Below are 16,907 nucleotides of genomic sequence, written 5' to 3' on the forward strand. Positions count from 1 at the left end.
TAGAATAAGAAATCTATTTTTAAGCTCAATTTTTAAGTTCTTTATTTTTAAGTTCTATTTTTAAGTGACCAGAATTAAATAAGCACAAATAACTTAGAAGTTCATGTAATTAGTTCTGTCTCTTAAGGCAGCAAAGGAGAGGCTGAGGAAGCTGGGGGTGTTTAGCCTGGAGAAGAGAAGGCTCAGGGGGGACCTCATTGCTGTCTACAACTACCTGAAGGGAGGTTATAGCCAGGTGGGGTTGGGCTCTTCTCCCAGGCAACCAGCAAGAGAAGAAGGGGACACAGTCTCAAGTTGTGCCAAGGGAGGTATAGACTGGATATTAGGAGGAAGTTGTTGGCACAGAGAGTGACTGGCAGTGGAATAGGCTGCCCAGGGAGGTGGTGGAGTCACCATCCCTGGAGGTGTTCAAGCAAAGCCTGGATGAGGCACTTAGTGCCATGGTCTAGTTGATAGGACAGGGCTGGGTGCTAGGTTGGACTGGATGATCTTGGAGGTCTCTTCCAACCTCATTGATTCTATGATTCTATGACAGAAAGAACAGTTTCTATCTTTCCAATCATTTTGTCTGGAAAGCAAAATGCTACCAAAGTTAACAGCAGTGACATAAAACAGCACAAAGTTCTATTCTTTCCCCCTCACCTTGTTATATTCCACATGAAGCTTTTCTTGCTCGTTTTCTAATTTGTCCTTTATATTCTTCTGTTCAGCCATATTCTCCTGGATCTGAATCATTCGCATATTTCTCTCTGTTTAAAAGAAAACTGCATCAGTTTTTTACCCTTGGATATATTTTCAAGTGGTTTATGCACTGAATAAAAAGCAGCAAATGAAAAGCATAAAACCGTAACAACACACAAACACAGAACTACAGCGTGTGGATTTATTACAGGGAGTAAAGTGAACAGTCATAACATTTATGTTTGGCTGCATAAATACCAGAGCTATTTAAATGGTAAGCTCTCATCAGCCATCCACTGAAGAGTCCCAAAGTCAGACTATCCCACACAGAAATGAAGGAAATGTTAGGAAGAACATAACATTATGCCAAAAGGTACAAAAGCTTCCACTCCCTTCTTAGCTAAACCAGTCTACCCTCCTGTGTATATTGGATAGATTTTTACTCTCTTCAGAAATATCTCTTATTAAAAATCACTTTCTCTGTAGATATCAGGCACTAACACACCTGATCTAATGAAAAGGATGTGGAGATTGTGGTTGAGGAAAAGCTCAGCATAAGTCGGCAGTGTGCATGCAGCCCAGACAGCAACCCTGTGCTGGGTTGCAGCAAGAGCAGTGTGGGCAGCAGGGCAAGGGAGAGGATTCTGCCCCTTGGCTCTTCTCTCCTCACACCCCACCTGCAGTACTGTGTGCAGTTCTGGAGTCCCCAACACAAGAAGGACATGGAACTGTTGCAGCAAGTCCAGAGGAGGGCCACAAGGATGATCAGAGGGCTGCAGCAGCTCTGCTGCGAGGACAGGCTACAAGAGTTGGGGCTCTTCAGCCTGGAGAAGAGAAGGCTTTGAGGAGACCTTCGAGTGGCCCTCCAGTGTCTGACAGGAAGGCTGGGGATGGGGAGGGACTATTGACAAGGTCTTGTAATGACAGGATGAGGAGTAATGGGTTTAAGCTGGAAGAAGGGAGATTTGACTGGATGTTAGGAAAAGATTCTTTCCAGTGAGGGTGGTGAGACACTGGCACAGGTTGCCCAGGGAGGTTGTGGCTGCTCCCTCCCTGGAGGTCACAGGATATTAGGGGTTGGAAAGGACCCGAGTTGAATCCAACCCCCCTGCCAGAGCAGGACCACACAATCTAACACAGATCACAGAGGAACACATCCAGACAGGCTTTCAATGTCTCCAGAGAAGGAGACTCCACAACGTCTCTGGAGATCCTGTTCCAGTGCTTTGTGACCCTTACAGTAAAGAAGTTCCCTCTTGTGTTGAGGTTGAGGTGTTCAAGGCCAGGTTGGATGAGGCCTTAAGCAACCTGTTCTAGTGGGTGATGTCCCTGCCTATAGTGAGGGGCTGAAACCAGATGATCTTTGAGATCCTATTCTATGATTCTATGACCTAAAAGGAAGTCATAATTCATATGTATCTATTAGTAACAACGAGATGCAATAAAATAAAGAAGTCAATAAATCAGCACAGTCCAAGTGCAGCAAAGTGAGCAAAAGCCACCCTTTTCATCCTTACCAAGGTAGTAATTCACAAAATCAGCAGTGAGAGCTGGCTGCTTATGTTTTCGCCTCCCATCGACACTGGAACTAGTGTCTGAAGTATCCACCGGGAAGATGTCAGTACTGATTCCCATCAGCTCAGCCTTGCGCATGAGCTTACGGATGGCTGAAGCACTGCTGGTCAGTGGCCGTGGCAGCTTCTCCCTGGGAACCCAGGCCTGAGGTCTGGTGGTGCGTGCCAGCTCCGCCTTGGCACGATACTGCTGCAGCCTGGCATTGATTCGAGCCTGCAACGAGGAGTCCATAGATTAAAGCCAGAAAGGAACCAATACAAAGAAGCCAAACAAAAACTGGGTTTGCATTACGTCCTTTTGGAACACGTCCACCTGTTACTGTTGGTTGAAGAGCCACATGAGCTAATCCATGCCATTTTCCTGAGGGCCACAAAGATGATCCAAGGCCTGCAGCACCTCTGCTATGAGGATAGGCTGAGCAAGCTGGGGTCGTTCAGTCTGGAGAAGAGAAGACTCCAGGAGGGGACCTCAGAGATGCCCATTGTGCTAGGTTGAAGCTAGCTTGAATGTTTTGGTGAGAAGGATTAGATCACAGGCTATGAAACAGAAACAGTGCTGATGTCTACTTCACTCACAGGCTTGCTGAGAGGTATAAGAACAAGAATCCAAACATAGGTAAGGCTGTCACACTTCTTCTTGGGGCATTGCCTGAACTGCTCTTCTCCCTAGCCTCTCTGACATCTCTCTGATTAATCCACTTTGCTTCCTAACCCCCTAGCCAAAGGTCTACTCTTCCTTGGGACTGGGGTAAGGTTGAGAGGGGTGGGAGAAGGTGGAAGGGCTGTTGGGAGCCCCTCCTGGGGACTCAGTTTCTGGGAGGGCTGTTGTGTTTCTGTATTACCTTTTGCCTTGTATATTTCTGTATATAACTGTATGCACTGTAACTATCTGCTTGTATATTGTGCTAAGCTGTAAATAGAAGCTTCATTCAATTTCCAGAGCCAGCTGAGTCTAATCTGGGTGATTTCCAAAGTGTGTGGAGGGTGAGTAACACCAAACCACCACACCCTCCAATACCTGATGCAAACCTACAGGAAGGCTGGGGAAGGACTTTCATAAGGGTGTCTAGTGATAGAAGAATGGGAATTGGTTTTAAGCTGGGGGAGAGTAGGTTCAGACCAGATCTCACGAAGAAGTTCTTCAGTACAAGGATGATGAGACTCTAGAATAGATTGCCCAGAGGAGCTGTGGATGGCTTTTCCCTGGAAGTGTTCAAGGCCAGGTTGGATGAGGTCTTGAGCAGCAAAGCCTAGTTGAGAGGCATCCCTGCCCATGGCAGGGAGGGTGGAGCAAATGATCTCTAGGGTCACTTCCAATCTAAGTCATCCTATGATTTGTGCCTGAACTCTACACCTCAAGAAAGAGCCACTGATACAGATGTTTGGTTTTACTTCAGGACAGACAGACACTACGTTTCCAAGCTCTGCACAGGTTTCTTGATGAGATTTCCCTGCCAATTACAGCAGCACAAAGGATTGCTGGCTTTCAGACAATTCCTACTAATAATGGTAATTTGATGGGACTGTGAAAACGCACTCCTGGGAAAAGCTTTGGCTGATCTATCAAAAGCACATTTAGATACACTTTAAACCTCTGTCTATGTGAGCAATAAGAGTCGAGGACAAACGTTTTTGTCACGTTTGACATCCTCTCACAGGAACTCTTTTCTCAGTGCCAGATCTCTTTAGAAAATGTTAAACTAGCTGCTTATAAGGTGCCAAAACCACCAATTCAAACAGAAATGAAGTAGGGAAGAGAAGCTCACAACATATATTGTTGATGGCATCTGTATACTTGTGACCATCTGGGATATCAACCCCAGAAGATCAACTTGTTACTGACAGTTGGAGAACACTGTCTTGTGGGAACTACATGGATTGGCAATTCTGGCAGCAAACGACACCAACATACAAACCTTCAGAGGCAAAACTCCAGCTGACTATCAGTTAGGAGTTGTTTACTTGCCTGCAGAAAGAAGAAACTAAACTAATCCAACTGCCCTACCATATGGTTAGGAGACACTCCTGAGACAAAAGCAACAGAGTGTGCATACATGCAAGCAACAGCTCTGATTACAGATTCACTGAAGGATATATCACAGACAGTTTCACATGTTACCTTACAAGGTCTTGAACATTAATGGTCAAGAAACACAACCAACATGGTTTGCAGACCAGCTCTGACCTCAAAGGCTTTTTTTTCTTGGATCCATGGCAGCAAGTAACATATTCACCTCCACTGGATGGACCAGGGATGGTTTGTAGTTTCCTCAGCTAAGACACTTCTTTATTGATAGTATTGTATACTCAGTTCTGAAACCCTTGGGGTCATTGAAGATGTCATACAGTTGCACACCCAGAATCTAATTCCAGAAATAGATGACAGATTAAAAAAATATTCATCTCAAAAGTATTAAATCTCAAATGTCTAAAATTCTGAACTCAAGTTGCTTGGATTTAAGCAATTATCAAAGACATGCTTGACTCAGGGAATGTACATCTCCTTTATTGATGTGAGAAAAGTACTTTGGTGCAGAACATCCTCCAGCAGTCAATAACGACCCTAGACAGCTTTGTGTATCACACTCTTTAGAGGGATTTACTTCTTTTTTGGACCACACTGACTCAGTTATTTCTGTGTGAGCACCAAATACCCATTTTTTATCCTTCAAAAGTGTGCCTCTCAAATCCATTTTCACAATACCAGATAAATGATTTGTACAAATGCACACTCATGTATGTCAGTTTGATTTTTGTGAACTTTAAGCCCACAAACTCCCCATGATCTGAGTTCTAATATGCACATACACTTATTATATATATCTCTGTGTGTGTGTATTTATATACACACATTATTTAAACTTTTTTTTTCCCTAGACTAAGCTGTCTCAAGACTCTTATTTCCCCAACAAAATCCTAATATAACACAGATGGTTGAATTTTTTGGTGAGATTTAAACTTTCTTATGCAGACAACACATGGTAAGTTAAGGTGTGGATTGACACACGCTTCAACACCCCAGCCAGACCTTTCCAGTAGATATTAACAACCCCTTGCAGCTCTACAGTGGTACAGAAACCACTCAAAGGCAACTGCTTCAAATAATTCCATTACATACAACTCACCATGGAAATGTACTTTTCAACCATGCAATCTGTTTCATCCATGCAAACTCAAGGCACACAGACAGCCCTAATACAAACTCATACAACATCAGAGCCATGATAGTGAAGTAACCAGGTTTAGAAAAGGTATGCCAGTAATGGAATTTGCATCACTGTGCCTACAGCCAAGTCAAGCAACTCCACCTGCAGCTTTCAGCATTTCCTCTTTCAGCTTCTAGGTATTTAATCCTAACTATTAAGACCAGGAAGGAAAGAGAGAGGCTGCTGGGAACTTAGCAGCATTAGCAGCACCACACAACAAATGCCTGAAAACAGAGCTAACAAGCCCTGATGGACACAAACTGATTTTGCACAACCAGCACTTACCATTATGTTGGCAAGAATTCCTATAGCTGTGATTTCTCCACTACAAATGTGCATTTTCAAACTTAATTGAGACCTGAGTGTATTCAGCAAAAATTATGTAACCAGCCTTAAGCTTCATGAAGCTCCATACCCCATATGAATATTTTGTTCTAAATTCTTCTACAATAGTGTCTGACCATATTCATTCCTCACTGCATAGGTCCTTTTAGAGTAAAATTATTTTCTCCTATAAAGACCTCTGAAGAACTAGGAAGGTCTAACTTTTTAAAAGAGAAAGTGTGATGATATGAAGATTTATTTCCTGTTCATTATACCACAATTCTCTCTTCAGAAAAAGACCTTTCCATTATTTACAGGATCTGCTGCTTTTTACAGCAAATCAGGCAGGATTCATTCAAATAATAAGCTGCTTTTCTACACATTAAAGCTACATTAAAGCATCTCAAAATACACCAACTCCCTCAGAAGGGTCGAAATCTTTGAATCAACAAGACATTTATCAGTTGAGCTTATGCAATAGTTAGCAGTTTTACATGAATCTGCCATGAAGAAAGGACATAGATGATGCTTAAGATGTTCAAATAACTCCAGCTCAGCAGCACAGACTCAGTTTCTCCAAATACATGATTTTTTTTTTCTAGGGTATCCTTACTATGAAAGAGTCCAGCAGGTAGAACTCTCTTTAGGCCTACATAGTAATGTATCAGGAAAAAACTGCAGGCAAGATAAACTCTTCTGCCAAGTTCAAGATACATAAAAGAGGAAATAGACTGAACTTGGATGCAGCAACATGGTTAATGTCATATCTGGCTGCCTTCTTTTGTTAAGAATCTTGAAGGAAATATTAAACAATATCTATGAATTATACTGAAAATTTAATTACTTCTTGCCATAAAACCTAAAAAAATGAAGATTTTTTTGAATTCAGTCAAGTACAGATATCTCTACTTGTTAATTAGTTCACTTACTTTAAAAAGAGGCTGGATGAGGCACTCAGTGCCATGGTTTAGTGAATTAGAAGGTGTTAGGTGATAGGTTGCACTCGATGATCTCCAAAGTCTTTACCCACCTGGTTAATTCTATGTGAGAATTGTTCTTGGAGACCAAAATACTACTTCAAAGCCTTGTTAATCACACCAGGTTGAGCAGCAGTGCTGATCTGCTTGAGGGTAGGGAGGGTGTACAGAGGGACTTGACCAGGCAGTATTGATGGGACAAGGCCAAGGGGGTGAGGTTTAACAAGGCCAAGGGCCAGGTCCTCCACTTGGGTCACAACAGCATCATGAACATTCAAGGTCTGAGGCAGAGTGACCAGAAACTGCCTGGTGGAAAAGGACCTAGGGGGTGTTTGTCAAGAGCAGATGGAGATGAGCCAGCCAGGTGGCCAAGAGGGCCACCAGAAGCTTGGCCTGGAGCACCAATAGCGTGGCCAGCAGGACTGGGGCAGGGATTGTGTCCCTGGACTGGCACTGGGGAGGCCATACCTTGAATCCTGGGTTCAGGTTTGGGCTCCTCACTCCAAGAAGTGTGGAGTGAGAGGAAATGGCCTCAAGTTGGCCCAGGGGAGGTTTAGCCTGGATACAAGGAACAACTGTTGTCAAAGTCAGGCCCTGGCTGCCCAGGGCAGTGGCGTGTCCCCATCCCTGGAGGTGTTTCAGAGAGGCAGAGATGTGCTGAGGGCCATGGTTCAATGCTGCTATGGCAATGCTGGGGTAAGGGCTGGACTGGATGATCTTGGAGATCTTTTTCAGCCTCTCTGACTCAATGAATATACTTCATATTTCATTCCCTATTATAATACAAACTTCCCACCCTCTTCACTACTTTCTCCTTGAAGTGGATAATTAACACAGACACCTTTGTGTCACAAACACAATACCTGAGCTTCTGGTGAGAGCTGTTTTTCCCTCTCCTGCAAGGACATTTTGCAGTAAGACTGCAGTGCCAAGTAGTTCTTCCGCTTCCATTTTCTGTCTAACCTGTCTGCGTGCTGCTTACAGTAAGCAAAGAAAGGGTCAGCTATGTCCTGTTGCAGAAAAAAAAACAAGAGAGGAAAGGAATGAAAATAAAGTCAGATATAGACAGCCAAAAAGCTCTGAACAGCACAAACATTCTGGCAATCAGCTCACAGTGTGTGTGGTTCTAAATTCATTTTCATAGAATCAACCAGATTGGAAGAGACCTCCAAGATCATTCAGGCCAACCTAGCACCCAGCCCTAGCCAATCAACCAGACCATGGCACTAAGTGCCTCAGCCAGGCTTTTCTTGAACACCTCCAGGGACGGTGCCTCCACCACCTCCCTGGGCAGCCCATTCCAATGCCAATCACTCTCTCTGGCAACGACTTCCTCCTAACATCCAGCCTAGACCTGCCTCGGCACAACTTGAGACTGTGTCCCCTTGTTCTGTTGCTGGTTGTCTGGGAGAAGAGGCCAACCCCTACTTGGCTACAGCCTCCCTTCAGGTAGTTGTAGACAGCAAGGAGGTCACCCCTGAGCCTCCTCTTCTCCAGGCTGCACACCCCCAGCTCCCTCAGCCTCTCCTCATAGGGTTTGTGTTCCAGGCCTCTCACCAGTTTTGTTGCCCTTCTCTGGACACATTCCAACACCTCAACATCTCTCTTGAATTGAGGGGCCCAGAACTGGACATTTTGTCATATTGATGTCATTTACCCTATAAAGTGTTTTTTTTTTTCCTCACTGTCTTTTTCATTGACTCTAAATCTTTTTAAAATGCATTAACTCCATAACTCTCTACTGTTTAATCATGTAAAATTTTCTCATTCCTATAAAAAAAGAGAAACTGATAACTACAAATCCTTTTAACACATACTATGTACCTTTAACCTCCTTTTGCTTCTCTGTGTCTTTTGCATCACATCCTACGAGGGATTAACAATTTTCTATAATAAAGGCAATAAATTTGGTTGTCTCAAGTGGTTTTCAGAATGTTTTTGGTGGGTATACTCAAGGTGATTTATCCCCTCTCAGGTGATTTTGGCTTTTACATTTTTCATCCTTGCTCCATCAAACCTGCACGTTATCATGGCTGTAAGTTTACAGCAACTTTCAGCGCTTGAAAACCCTGCAAGGAGACTACAAACGTCTGAGTCATGGGGAGGCCTGGTTTGAAAAGTGTACTTCACCACCAGGGTACTTTCAAAAGTGTAGAACCATCACCATAAATCTACAGAGATGAAAATCTTAAAGAAGTCTTCTTGATAAAGTAATAAAAACAGTAGTAAATAATTTTCCAATCAAATTATCCTTCACTCTGCCTATAAAAGACAGACTAATAAAATCTAGGCAGGCTTTCCTTACAAAGATGTTTTATTTTGATTTTCATAGTGTGTGATAACATTCTTCTAGAAATTAGCAGTACTCTAAAATCAGAGTGTGATTAGGCCTTAATTGAAAATATTTTGGTTACAGAAAACACTTCACATAATTTTAATGTGGAAAGGAAATTAAATTCATATGCCTAGAACAAATTAACACAGAGTGTTTCAGCCTGGGGAAGAGTTGGCTCAGGGGAGATCCTATTGCTCTCTACAACTACCTGAAAGGAGGTTGTAGCCAGGTGGAGTTTGGTCTCTTCTCCCAGGCAGCCAGGGACAGTCTCAAACTGCACCAGGGCAGGTTTAGGCTGGAAGTTAGGAAGAAGTTCTTGACAGAGAGAGTGACTGGTATTGGAATGGGCTGCCTGGGGAGGTGGTAGAGTTACTGACCATGGAGGTATTTAAAAGGAGATTGGATGAGGCACTTAGTGCCATGATTTAGTTACTTAGATAGGTGATAGGTTGGACTTGATGCATCTTCTCAAAAGTTTCTTCCAACCTGGTTAATTCTGTGATTTGAATAATCAACATTATACATAATTTACCAGAGACAACAATGGGGCAATTGTACTATCTTCCTATTCAACAGTCTCACAGAAGAGGGTATCTTGGGATCCTTTTAAGAATCACTTACTGTCCTGCTATTTTCAGAAACAAAAGTGTCCAAGTCACCACTGAAACTAATACTTGTTTGTGTGTTATCTATGTTACTCACTAAGTCGATGCTACACACAGGACAGGCTAAATCCAAATGATACCTGTCAGGATGAAATTTGTCAACCTAGAAGTACTTTTACCATAAAAATCAATTTGGAAGCAGAAGCTTCAAATCTAAATTGCTTTAATCATATTCCAAGGATAAAACTGATAAGAGCAGGTATTAAGAAGTTAGCAGTAGGTTATAAATGTTTGTCTTCCACTCTGATTTCTAAGATCAGAGGGAAGTTGTGGATGCCTCCTCCCTGGAGGTGTTTAAGGCCAGGTGGGATGAGGCCTCGAGCAGCCAAGTTGAGAGGTGTCCCTGGCCCATGGTGGGGAGGTTGGAGTAGATGATCTCCAAGGTCCCTTCCAATCTAAGTCACTCTATGATTAATGTTAGCACAAAGATGTTGTGTAGCTCTACTTCAATTTGAAGAAAATACTGCAAAGCATCGAGGAAAAAAATGACATGAGAAATGTAGTTCATTTCTCAAGATGATTCTATTTGGTAGGAAACAGAGATTACTATACTACATGAACAGCTGGGTAAGCAGGTCAGCCAAGGTTGAAATTCAAGAATTAGATTTGATGCATGTATTGCCTGATAGTCTGTTAAGTGAAATCCTGTGTTTATCTCCTTTTCCAGCCCGTTTCAAAAGGTGCTTAGAGTTGGACAACTTAGTGAACAAAGACCCTCCCTTTACTCAGCCTATGATTTGCTACTGATTTACAAAAGCTTTGCTCAGGGTTGGTGAGCAAAAGAGGCACAATTTCAGGCAGCCTTCACAAGCTTTCAATACAACTCTTTTCCTTTATCCTTCCCACAGCTACCTCTTCTGCTGCTGCTTCTGAGAGGAGGCCTTCCTTCTGAGCACAGGTCACGTGGAAATAAGCTCTGCACATCCCAGCATCACAGCTAATGCACACCCCAGTTCTGGCAAAACGAGGATCTTCACAAAAGCTGCATTCCTTGATGGAGAAGAGTGGAAAATGCCACAGTCAACATTTCAGGTGCCTGATATTTGATCATTCACATCTTACATATAACAACTAAACATGCAGTTTTACTCCTGTGTGGTACAGAAACCAAGCATGCTGCTGACAGCTGACACTAATTAAACTTCACCCCTTCCCAACCCGTGCCATTAATCTCATTTGCAACAAGCAAAGGAAAGGTGCTTAAACAACCTAAACAGCATGTTGGATAATTTTTCTATGAACTCCCATGTCTTTTACTATCTTTTAGAGCAAGAACTAAATGCCACTCAAACAACTCATGCACAACTAATTAAAAGTATGGTATCATAAACAACATTATTGCTCAGCAAACGTTCAGTTGTTCAACAAGTTCAGAGGACAAACAACAAAAAGAAAAGAGCAGTGCTCTAGACGACTGAAAGGCACAGATAATTACATAGATGTCCTGTGATAAGCAATGATCGAGGAGTAAATGTGTGACAGTGCAGAAATAAATACTCAAGAGCTGTAAATATCAGTAAAGAAGGCTGTAATTCACTCAATTACTGCACTATGGCTTCAGCTACATGCATTCTAGATACAGTTTTTTTCCAGGACAGTAAACTGACATCCCCTAATGTGACCTGGGAGAAAAAAAAACCACCTTCTTTTTCAGCCAGACCAATTGTTCAGCCTGTTTCACCACAAACTCATCAGACCCAACAGCTGTGCCTGCAAGCAAGAGTGATGAGCACATAAGCAGGAATGAACAAATGGGAACGCAGGGTGCTTAAGCAATGCTGCTATCCAGTACATAAGGATGATCTTAGAGGGCTTTTCTGACTGAAACAATTCTATGATTCTGTGATCCATGTGCATCTCTTAATCTCTCACACACCGAATACAGAGGAGAGTTGTGTATCACCCACAGAGAACATCCCCACGCAGGAAGTTAACAGGAAGGGATGGCAAAGAAAATTCAGGGACTGAAGAATCTCAGAACACTGCATACATTACACTTGAAGGAAATCCTTTAAAATCAAGGTGTAACAGGTGAGAAATGAAGGGGGAAAATATATTATGTTAAACCAGTTTTGCAGAGGGAAATGTAGCTAAGTAAGATGTAAGCTCCACGCTTGATAGAGCAAACAACATTGTTTCCAGTTACGCAAGAGTAATGAGTCCTCACTGGTGCAGGTCACTTTCACCTTACAGTAAGACAGCATCTCCAAAATTCTTAGCCCTAATGCTACACATCACCTGTGTGTATTATAAATACACAAAGCATTATACATTGCAATAACAGTTTGTAAGGTTTGGGGAGCTTGCCCTACTCTAAGAAACATTTCTGAGCAATGCCAAATGCCTCAGCAAACCCATGAAGAACCTGATACAGGTATGTTGTACACAGGTCTTTATGTCTTTTATGGGGTTCAAGTGTACTATATTATGTGCATTTAGTATTCAACCTGACATCTCAGAACTGACTATGCACAAATGAAGCATTAGAGCAGGAGTACAACCACCTTCCTTCACATTAGCCTGATAGACAGGACTTCGCCACACAGCCTCCATCAGAGTACTTAGCAAATTAGTAAGTCCTGTGCTGATGGCTTTCTGTTTGTGCATGACCAGCTCTGATCTGGACTGAAAACATGTACATGTAATATCTTTTTCATTTTAGAGCCATTTTTCAAGTTGAGAGCCTCATATTGTTGTGAGCTTTTTTTAATATGCTTTGCAGCAACCTCTTTACATGGATTCTATCTCATCATTACATAGACCTTAAAGTAATTGCCAGTGAATTCTGCCATGCACATGAATGTATCACAGTATCACAGTATCATCAGGGTTGGAAGAGACCTCATAGATCATCAAGTCCAACCCTTTACCACAGAGCTCAAGGCTAGACCATGGCACCAAGTGCCATGTCCAACCTTGCCTTGAAGTGCCCCAGGGACGGCGACTCCAATGTGCACCAGTCACTTCCTTAATCCACCTAACCTTCCATTTCTGCTTTTTTTTATTCCACAAATCCTCTTCCCTATTTTGGCAATCTGCCTTTAACTATCTTTAGAAGAAATTAATTAGCACCTGTGTAAAAATACAAGGGAAATTAGGGGGGAAGCAGTGACAGAAATTATGGACAACAGTGGTAAGGAAAACAGAAATAAAGAGGGAAGGAAAAGCACTGACAGAGCAACCATGAACAAAGTTCCATCTCATTCTCAGTCTAGAATCTCACTGCCACGTGCTGTGAAATCATTTAGTTGGGAAAATGTTACTCTATTAGATGTAAAAATGTAAAATGAAGCTGTTGGCAGTAAATCTCTCCTGAAGTTACCTTGGCACCATACTTGGAGTAATTCATTTCCGTGAGCGTTACTGGCCGAAGTTTGTCAATATCTCCAAATGCCACTCCTGGAACATAGAGGGCACAAACGATATGGACCCACCTGAAACAGCAGATAAAATTAGGTTACTGTCATTGTCATCAGCATTTTCATCATATATTGTACTCACCACTTTCTGTCTGCTCCCTGCAAAAGCAACAGAGGCGCAAGATATTCCTACAAGGGATGAATGGAGCACCTGGTACCACCTCTGCCCTTCCACACTGTATCCAAAACTGGGAGCAGTTTGGCCCAAATTGTTACCTTTATGAAATTCTTCAACAAAAATTTGTGTGTGTGTGCATGTGAGAGTCTAAATCTTCTCTCTCCTTAATTAACAAAGATAAAGATTGCCTTTGTTAACTTCCTGGGCTCAGACAAGGTGCCTGGCCGCATGCTCAGGGATGCAAATCAACAGAAAATGCCTTTGAGGAAATTCCTGAACCTCAGCCTGGCGTGAATGTCCAGGATGTACACATCAGCTATCCCACAGAGAAAAGGCTTATGTGTATTTGGGGTATGGGGAAGTACAGGCTGGATGTTAGGAGGAAGTTCTTACCAGAGAGAGTGATTTGTCATTGGAATGGGCTGCCCAGGGAGGTGGTGGGTTCACTGTCCCTAGAGGTGTTCAAGAACAGACTGGATGAGGCACTTAGTGCCATGGTCTAGATGACTGGATAGGGCTGGGTGCTAGGTTGGACTGGATGAGCTTGGAGGTCTCTTCCAACCCGTTTGATTCTATGACTCCATTCTATGACAGGTAAGCACCTGCCAGCAGCATGAGAATACACAGGAAGCATTCCTGGGGAGCTGCACCTGGACACCCATCTTAAAACCTGTATAAAAAGACATGAGCAATGCCTGCCAAAGTGTGGACCTCCACCAGAGCTGCACCTCCACCAGAAGAACTCCTGATGAAGTCCACAGAAGATCATCCCCGGGCCACACACACATCTCTCTCTCCCCCCAATTTGTGGCTGATGGCAATATAATCCCTGCTCTTTTCCTTCCCTGCCTCTTCTCCTTCTCTCCATTGTTCTGTCTCTCTCTCTCTCTCTGCCCCCTTCTCTCCTTCCCTCTGTTTTGTTCGACTTTATCCTTTAATAAATAGTTTTGTGGTGATCTATGGTGTCGCTTGCACCTTAATTTCACAACATGGAAATCCACAAGAACAGATCTTGCTCCTCTGGACAGAGATATTGTTGATCTCTGTTCTCTGGACCTTGACAGTGCATATGTGTGTTTTGTTAAATATTATCCATCTACTAAAATAGATACCTCATTTAAATGAGCACATTCTTATTTTTTTCCAAAGGCAGTCACAAGACAAATCAGAAACCATCTCAGTTACAGTATCACCAAGGTTGGAAGAGAACTCACAGATCATCAAGTCCAACCCTTTACCACAGGGCTCAAGGGTAGACCATGGCACCAAGTTCTGTGGGGCTTCTTCCCCAGCACACCGGCTTAAGGTGAACAGAGTTTGTATAAACAAACATGAAATATCTCCACAGCTACTGCTGTAGAAAAAAATAATCATTAAAAATACAAAAAAACAAGTTTCTGGTTGAAGATTTTTGATACTAGGTTTTAATACAGCCTCCTAAAGGTAGCCTCTACAGTTCAATACAAAGATAGGCATCTTCTACAAGCAGCTGCTTCTCAATTTAATTTGCAGAGTTTTTTCATGCTCCACTGGTGTATTAAATGCTGCTGCACTCTCTAGGAGTTTATCTGTGATAAACCCAACAGCTGGGCTGCTTGCTTCATATTGACCTTCTCAAACTGCTTTAGTAGGTGTCACCCAAGTATTACAGCATTATGGATTTAAACTGCCATTTCAGTGTGATTGGCACACGAGTGCCTCATTTCTTTAACGACCTATATGTGAACTCAGACCTCAATATAGTCAAAAACACACACAAGTCAGTCAAGTTCACAGCTGAGGCAATTTCAGCTGCCTTTAATACCAGTTCTAAATGTTTTCCTGCTCATTTGTTTAGCTGCACATGTTTTAGAAGCTTGTAATTAAGACAAATTGGGTAATCAAAGAAGAATAATCTTCCTTGTTACTTTACTATCCATTTAGCTGGGAGCAATGATGACAGATGTTGATTAAGGAAGAAGGGAAACTCCATACCGAAACAAGAAGGGAATTCATATTCTTGGGTAATAGCATTTTGAGAAATAAAAGTTCATAAATTCAAATTTATGCTTGTGAAAACGAGAGGCTAATGTGAAAAGGCATCTGCTAAGAAATTAAGCACTTCATTATTCTAATGATTCACCTTTCAGGTAGGAACAGAGAAATTATTCTAACTTGATTATGAAGAGAAACAAAATAGGTTTGAATTGCATAATTTCCAGCACTGATGCACATGAAGAATTTCTTTTTAAAAGGTGGTAAGGGAATGGAGAGCAAGGATAAGTTAAAGGATTCTGAAATTCAGTCTCTTTCTGCTAGCATTTCAAGAAAGAACTGAATTGGGTTGTAGTTTACTGAGTAAACAAGATGATGGCATGAAGATGATCAGAGGGCTGGAGCACTTCCCCTATAGGGACAGAGGAGGACAGAAAGCTCCAGGGAGACCTTACAGCAGCCTTCCAGCACCCAAAGGGAGCTACAAGAAAGCTGGGGAGGGACTTTTTAGAGGGTCTCATAGTGATAGGATGAGGGGGGATGGTTTGAAGCTTGAGGAGGTGAGATTGAAAGAGGCGATTAGGAAGAAATTCTTTATTGTGAAGGTGGTGAGATACTGGAACAGGTAGCCCAGGGAGGTCATGGATAACCCCTCCCTGGAGGTGTTCAAGGCCAGCTTGGATGAGGCATTGAGCAACCTGGACGAGTGGGAGGTGTCCCTGCCTATGTGAGGGAGGTTGGAACTGGATAATCTTTAAGATCCCTTCCAATCCAACCCATTCTGTGACTCTGTGAGTACAATGAAAATGTAATGGGCATTGTCTGCTTCAAGACCCTGCCCTTAGCCTGTAGTGACCAATTGTCTTATAGATTTCACATTTGTAAGTAAATGATTGAAAGAAAGAGAGCACAGGAATTGTCACATGGTACTTAGTATTTGGGTTTTCTACTACTTAAGTTCAACATATCCAGAGAAGGATAAGGAGGCTCATGGAGGGCCTTGAGCACATGATTGACAAGGAATGTCTGATGGACTTGGGGTTGTTCCGTCTGGAGATGAGGAGGCTGGGGTGAGACCTCATCACGCTCTACAACTACCTGAAGGGAAGTCAAAACAGGGATGGGGAGCCTGTTCTTGGTGACAAGTGACAGGACTAGAGGAAATGGTTTCAAGCTGTGCCAGGGGAGATTGAGACTGGATATCAGGAAATATTTCTTCACAGAGAGTTCTCTCAAACACTGGAATGGTCTGCCCAGGGCAGTGCTGGAGTCACCATCCCTGGGGGTGTTCAAGCAGCCTGTGGACCTGGCGCTTAGGGACATGGATTTGTGTTGACCCCTGATAGCTCAGTCAAGGACTGGACTGGATGATCTCTGAGGTCTATTCCAACTGGATGTATTCTGTGATAAGCTCTGTCTAGCTGGGAGAATAAATGTATGCTTAATCATGATACTCATATCACACTATCTAACAGGCAAAAATACCACAGCAACAAGAACAAGCTGTGTTAATGCCCACAATCACAAAAGCAGGCAAGTGCTCCTGCACAGAGAACCAGTGTCACAAAGAAAACACCTGCACATTCACCAAAAGCAAGCCACCCTTTTACAAGAAGAAATGCAAGCAGTTTTGC

General features: G+C 42.7%; 1 protein-coding gene across 9 annotated transcripts in view; it reads right to left on the minus strand.

Annotated features, from left to right (window-relative positions):
* The window catches only part of PHF14 (PHD finger protein 14), a 151,458-nt gene that overhangs the window by 108,135 nt on the left and 26,416 nt on the right, over positions 1-16,907 (minus strand). For all 9 annotated transcript variants that reach the window (XM_064167166.1, XM_064167167.1, XM_064167165.1 and 6 more), the window contains exons 6-10: positions 13,085-13,196; positions 10,615-10,752; positions 7,626-7,772; positions 2,199-2,469; positions 643-749 (exon numbers count right to left, since the gene is read on the minus strand). In XM_064167166.1, the coding sequence (XP_064023236.1) occupies positions 643-749; positions 2,199-2,469; positions 7,626-7,772; positions 10,615-10,752; positions 13,085-13,196 (775 nt within the window). The remainder of the gene's footprint in view (positions 1-642; positions 750-2,198; positions 2,470-7,625; positions 7,773-10,614; positions 10,753-13,084; positions 13,197-16,907) is intronic.

Source organism: Pogoniulus pusillus, chromosome 28 (genome assembly GCF_015220805.1).
Source record: "Pogoniulus pusillus isolate bPogPus1 chromosome 28, bPogPus1.pri, whole genome shotgun sequence".
Taxonomy (NCBI): domain Eukaryota; kingdom Metazoa; phylum Chordata; class Aves; order Piciformes; family Lybiidae; genus Pogoniulus; species Pogoniulus pusillus.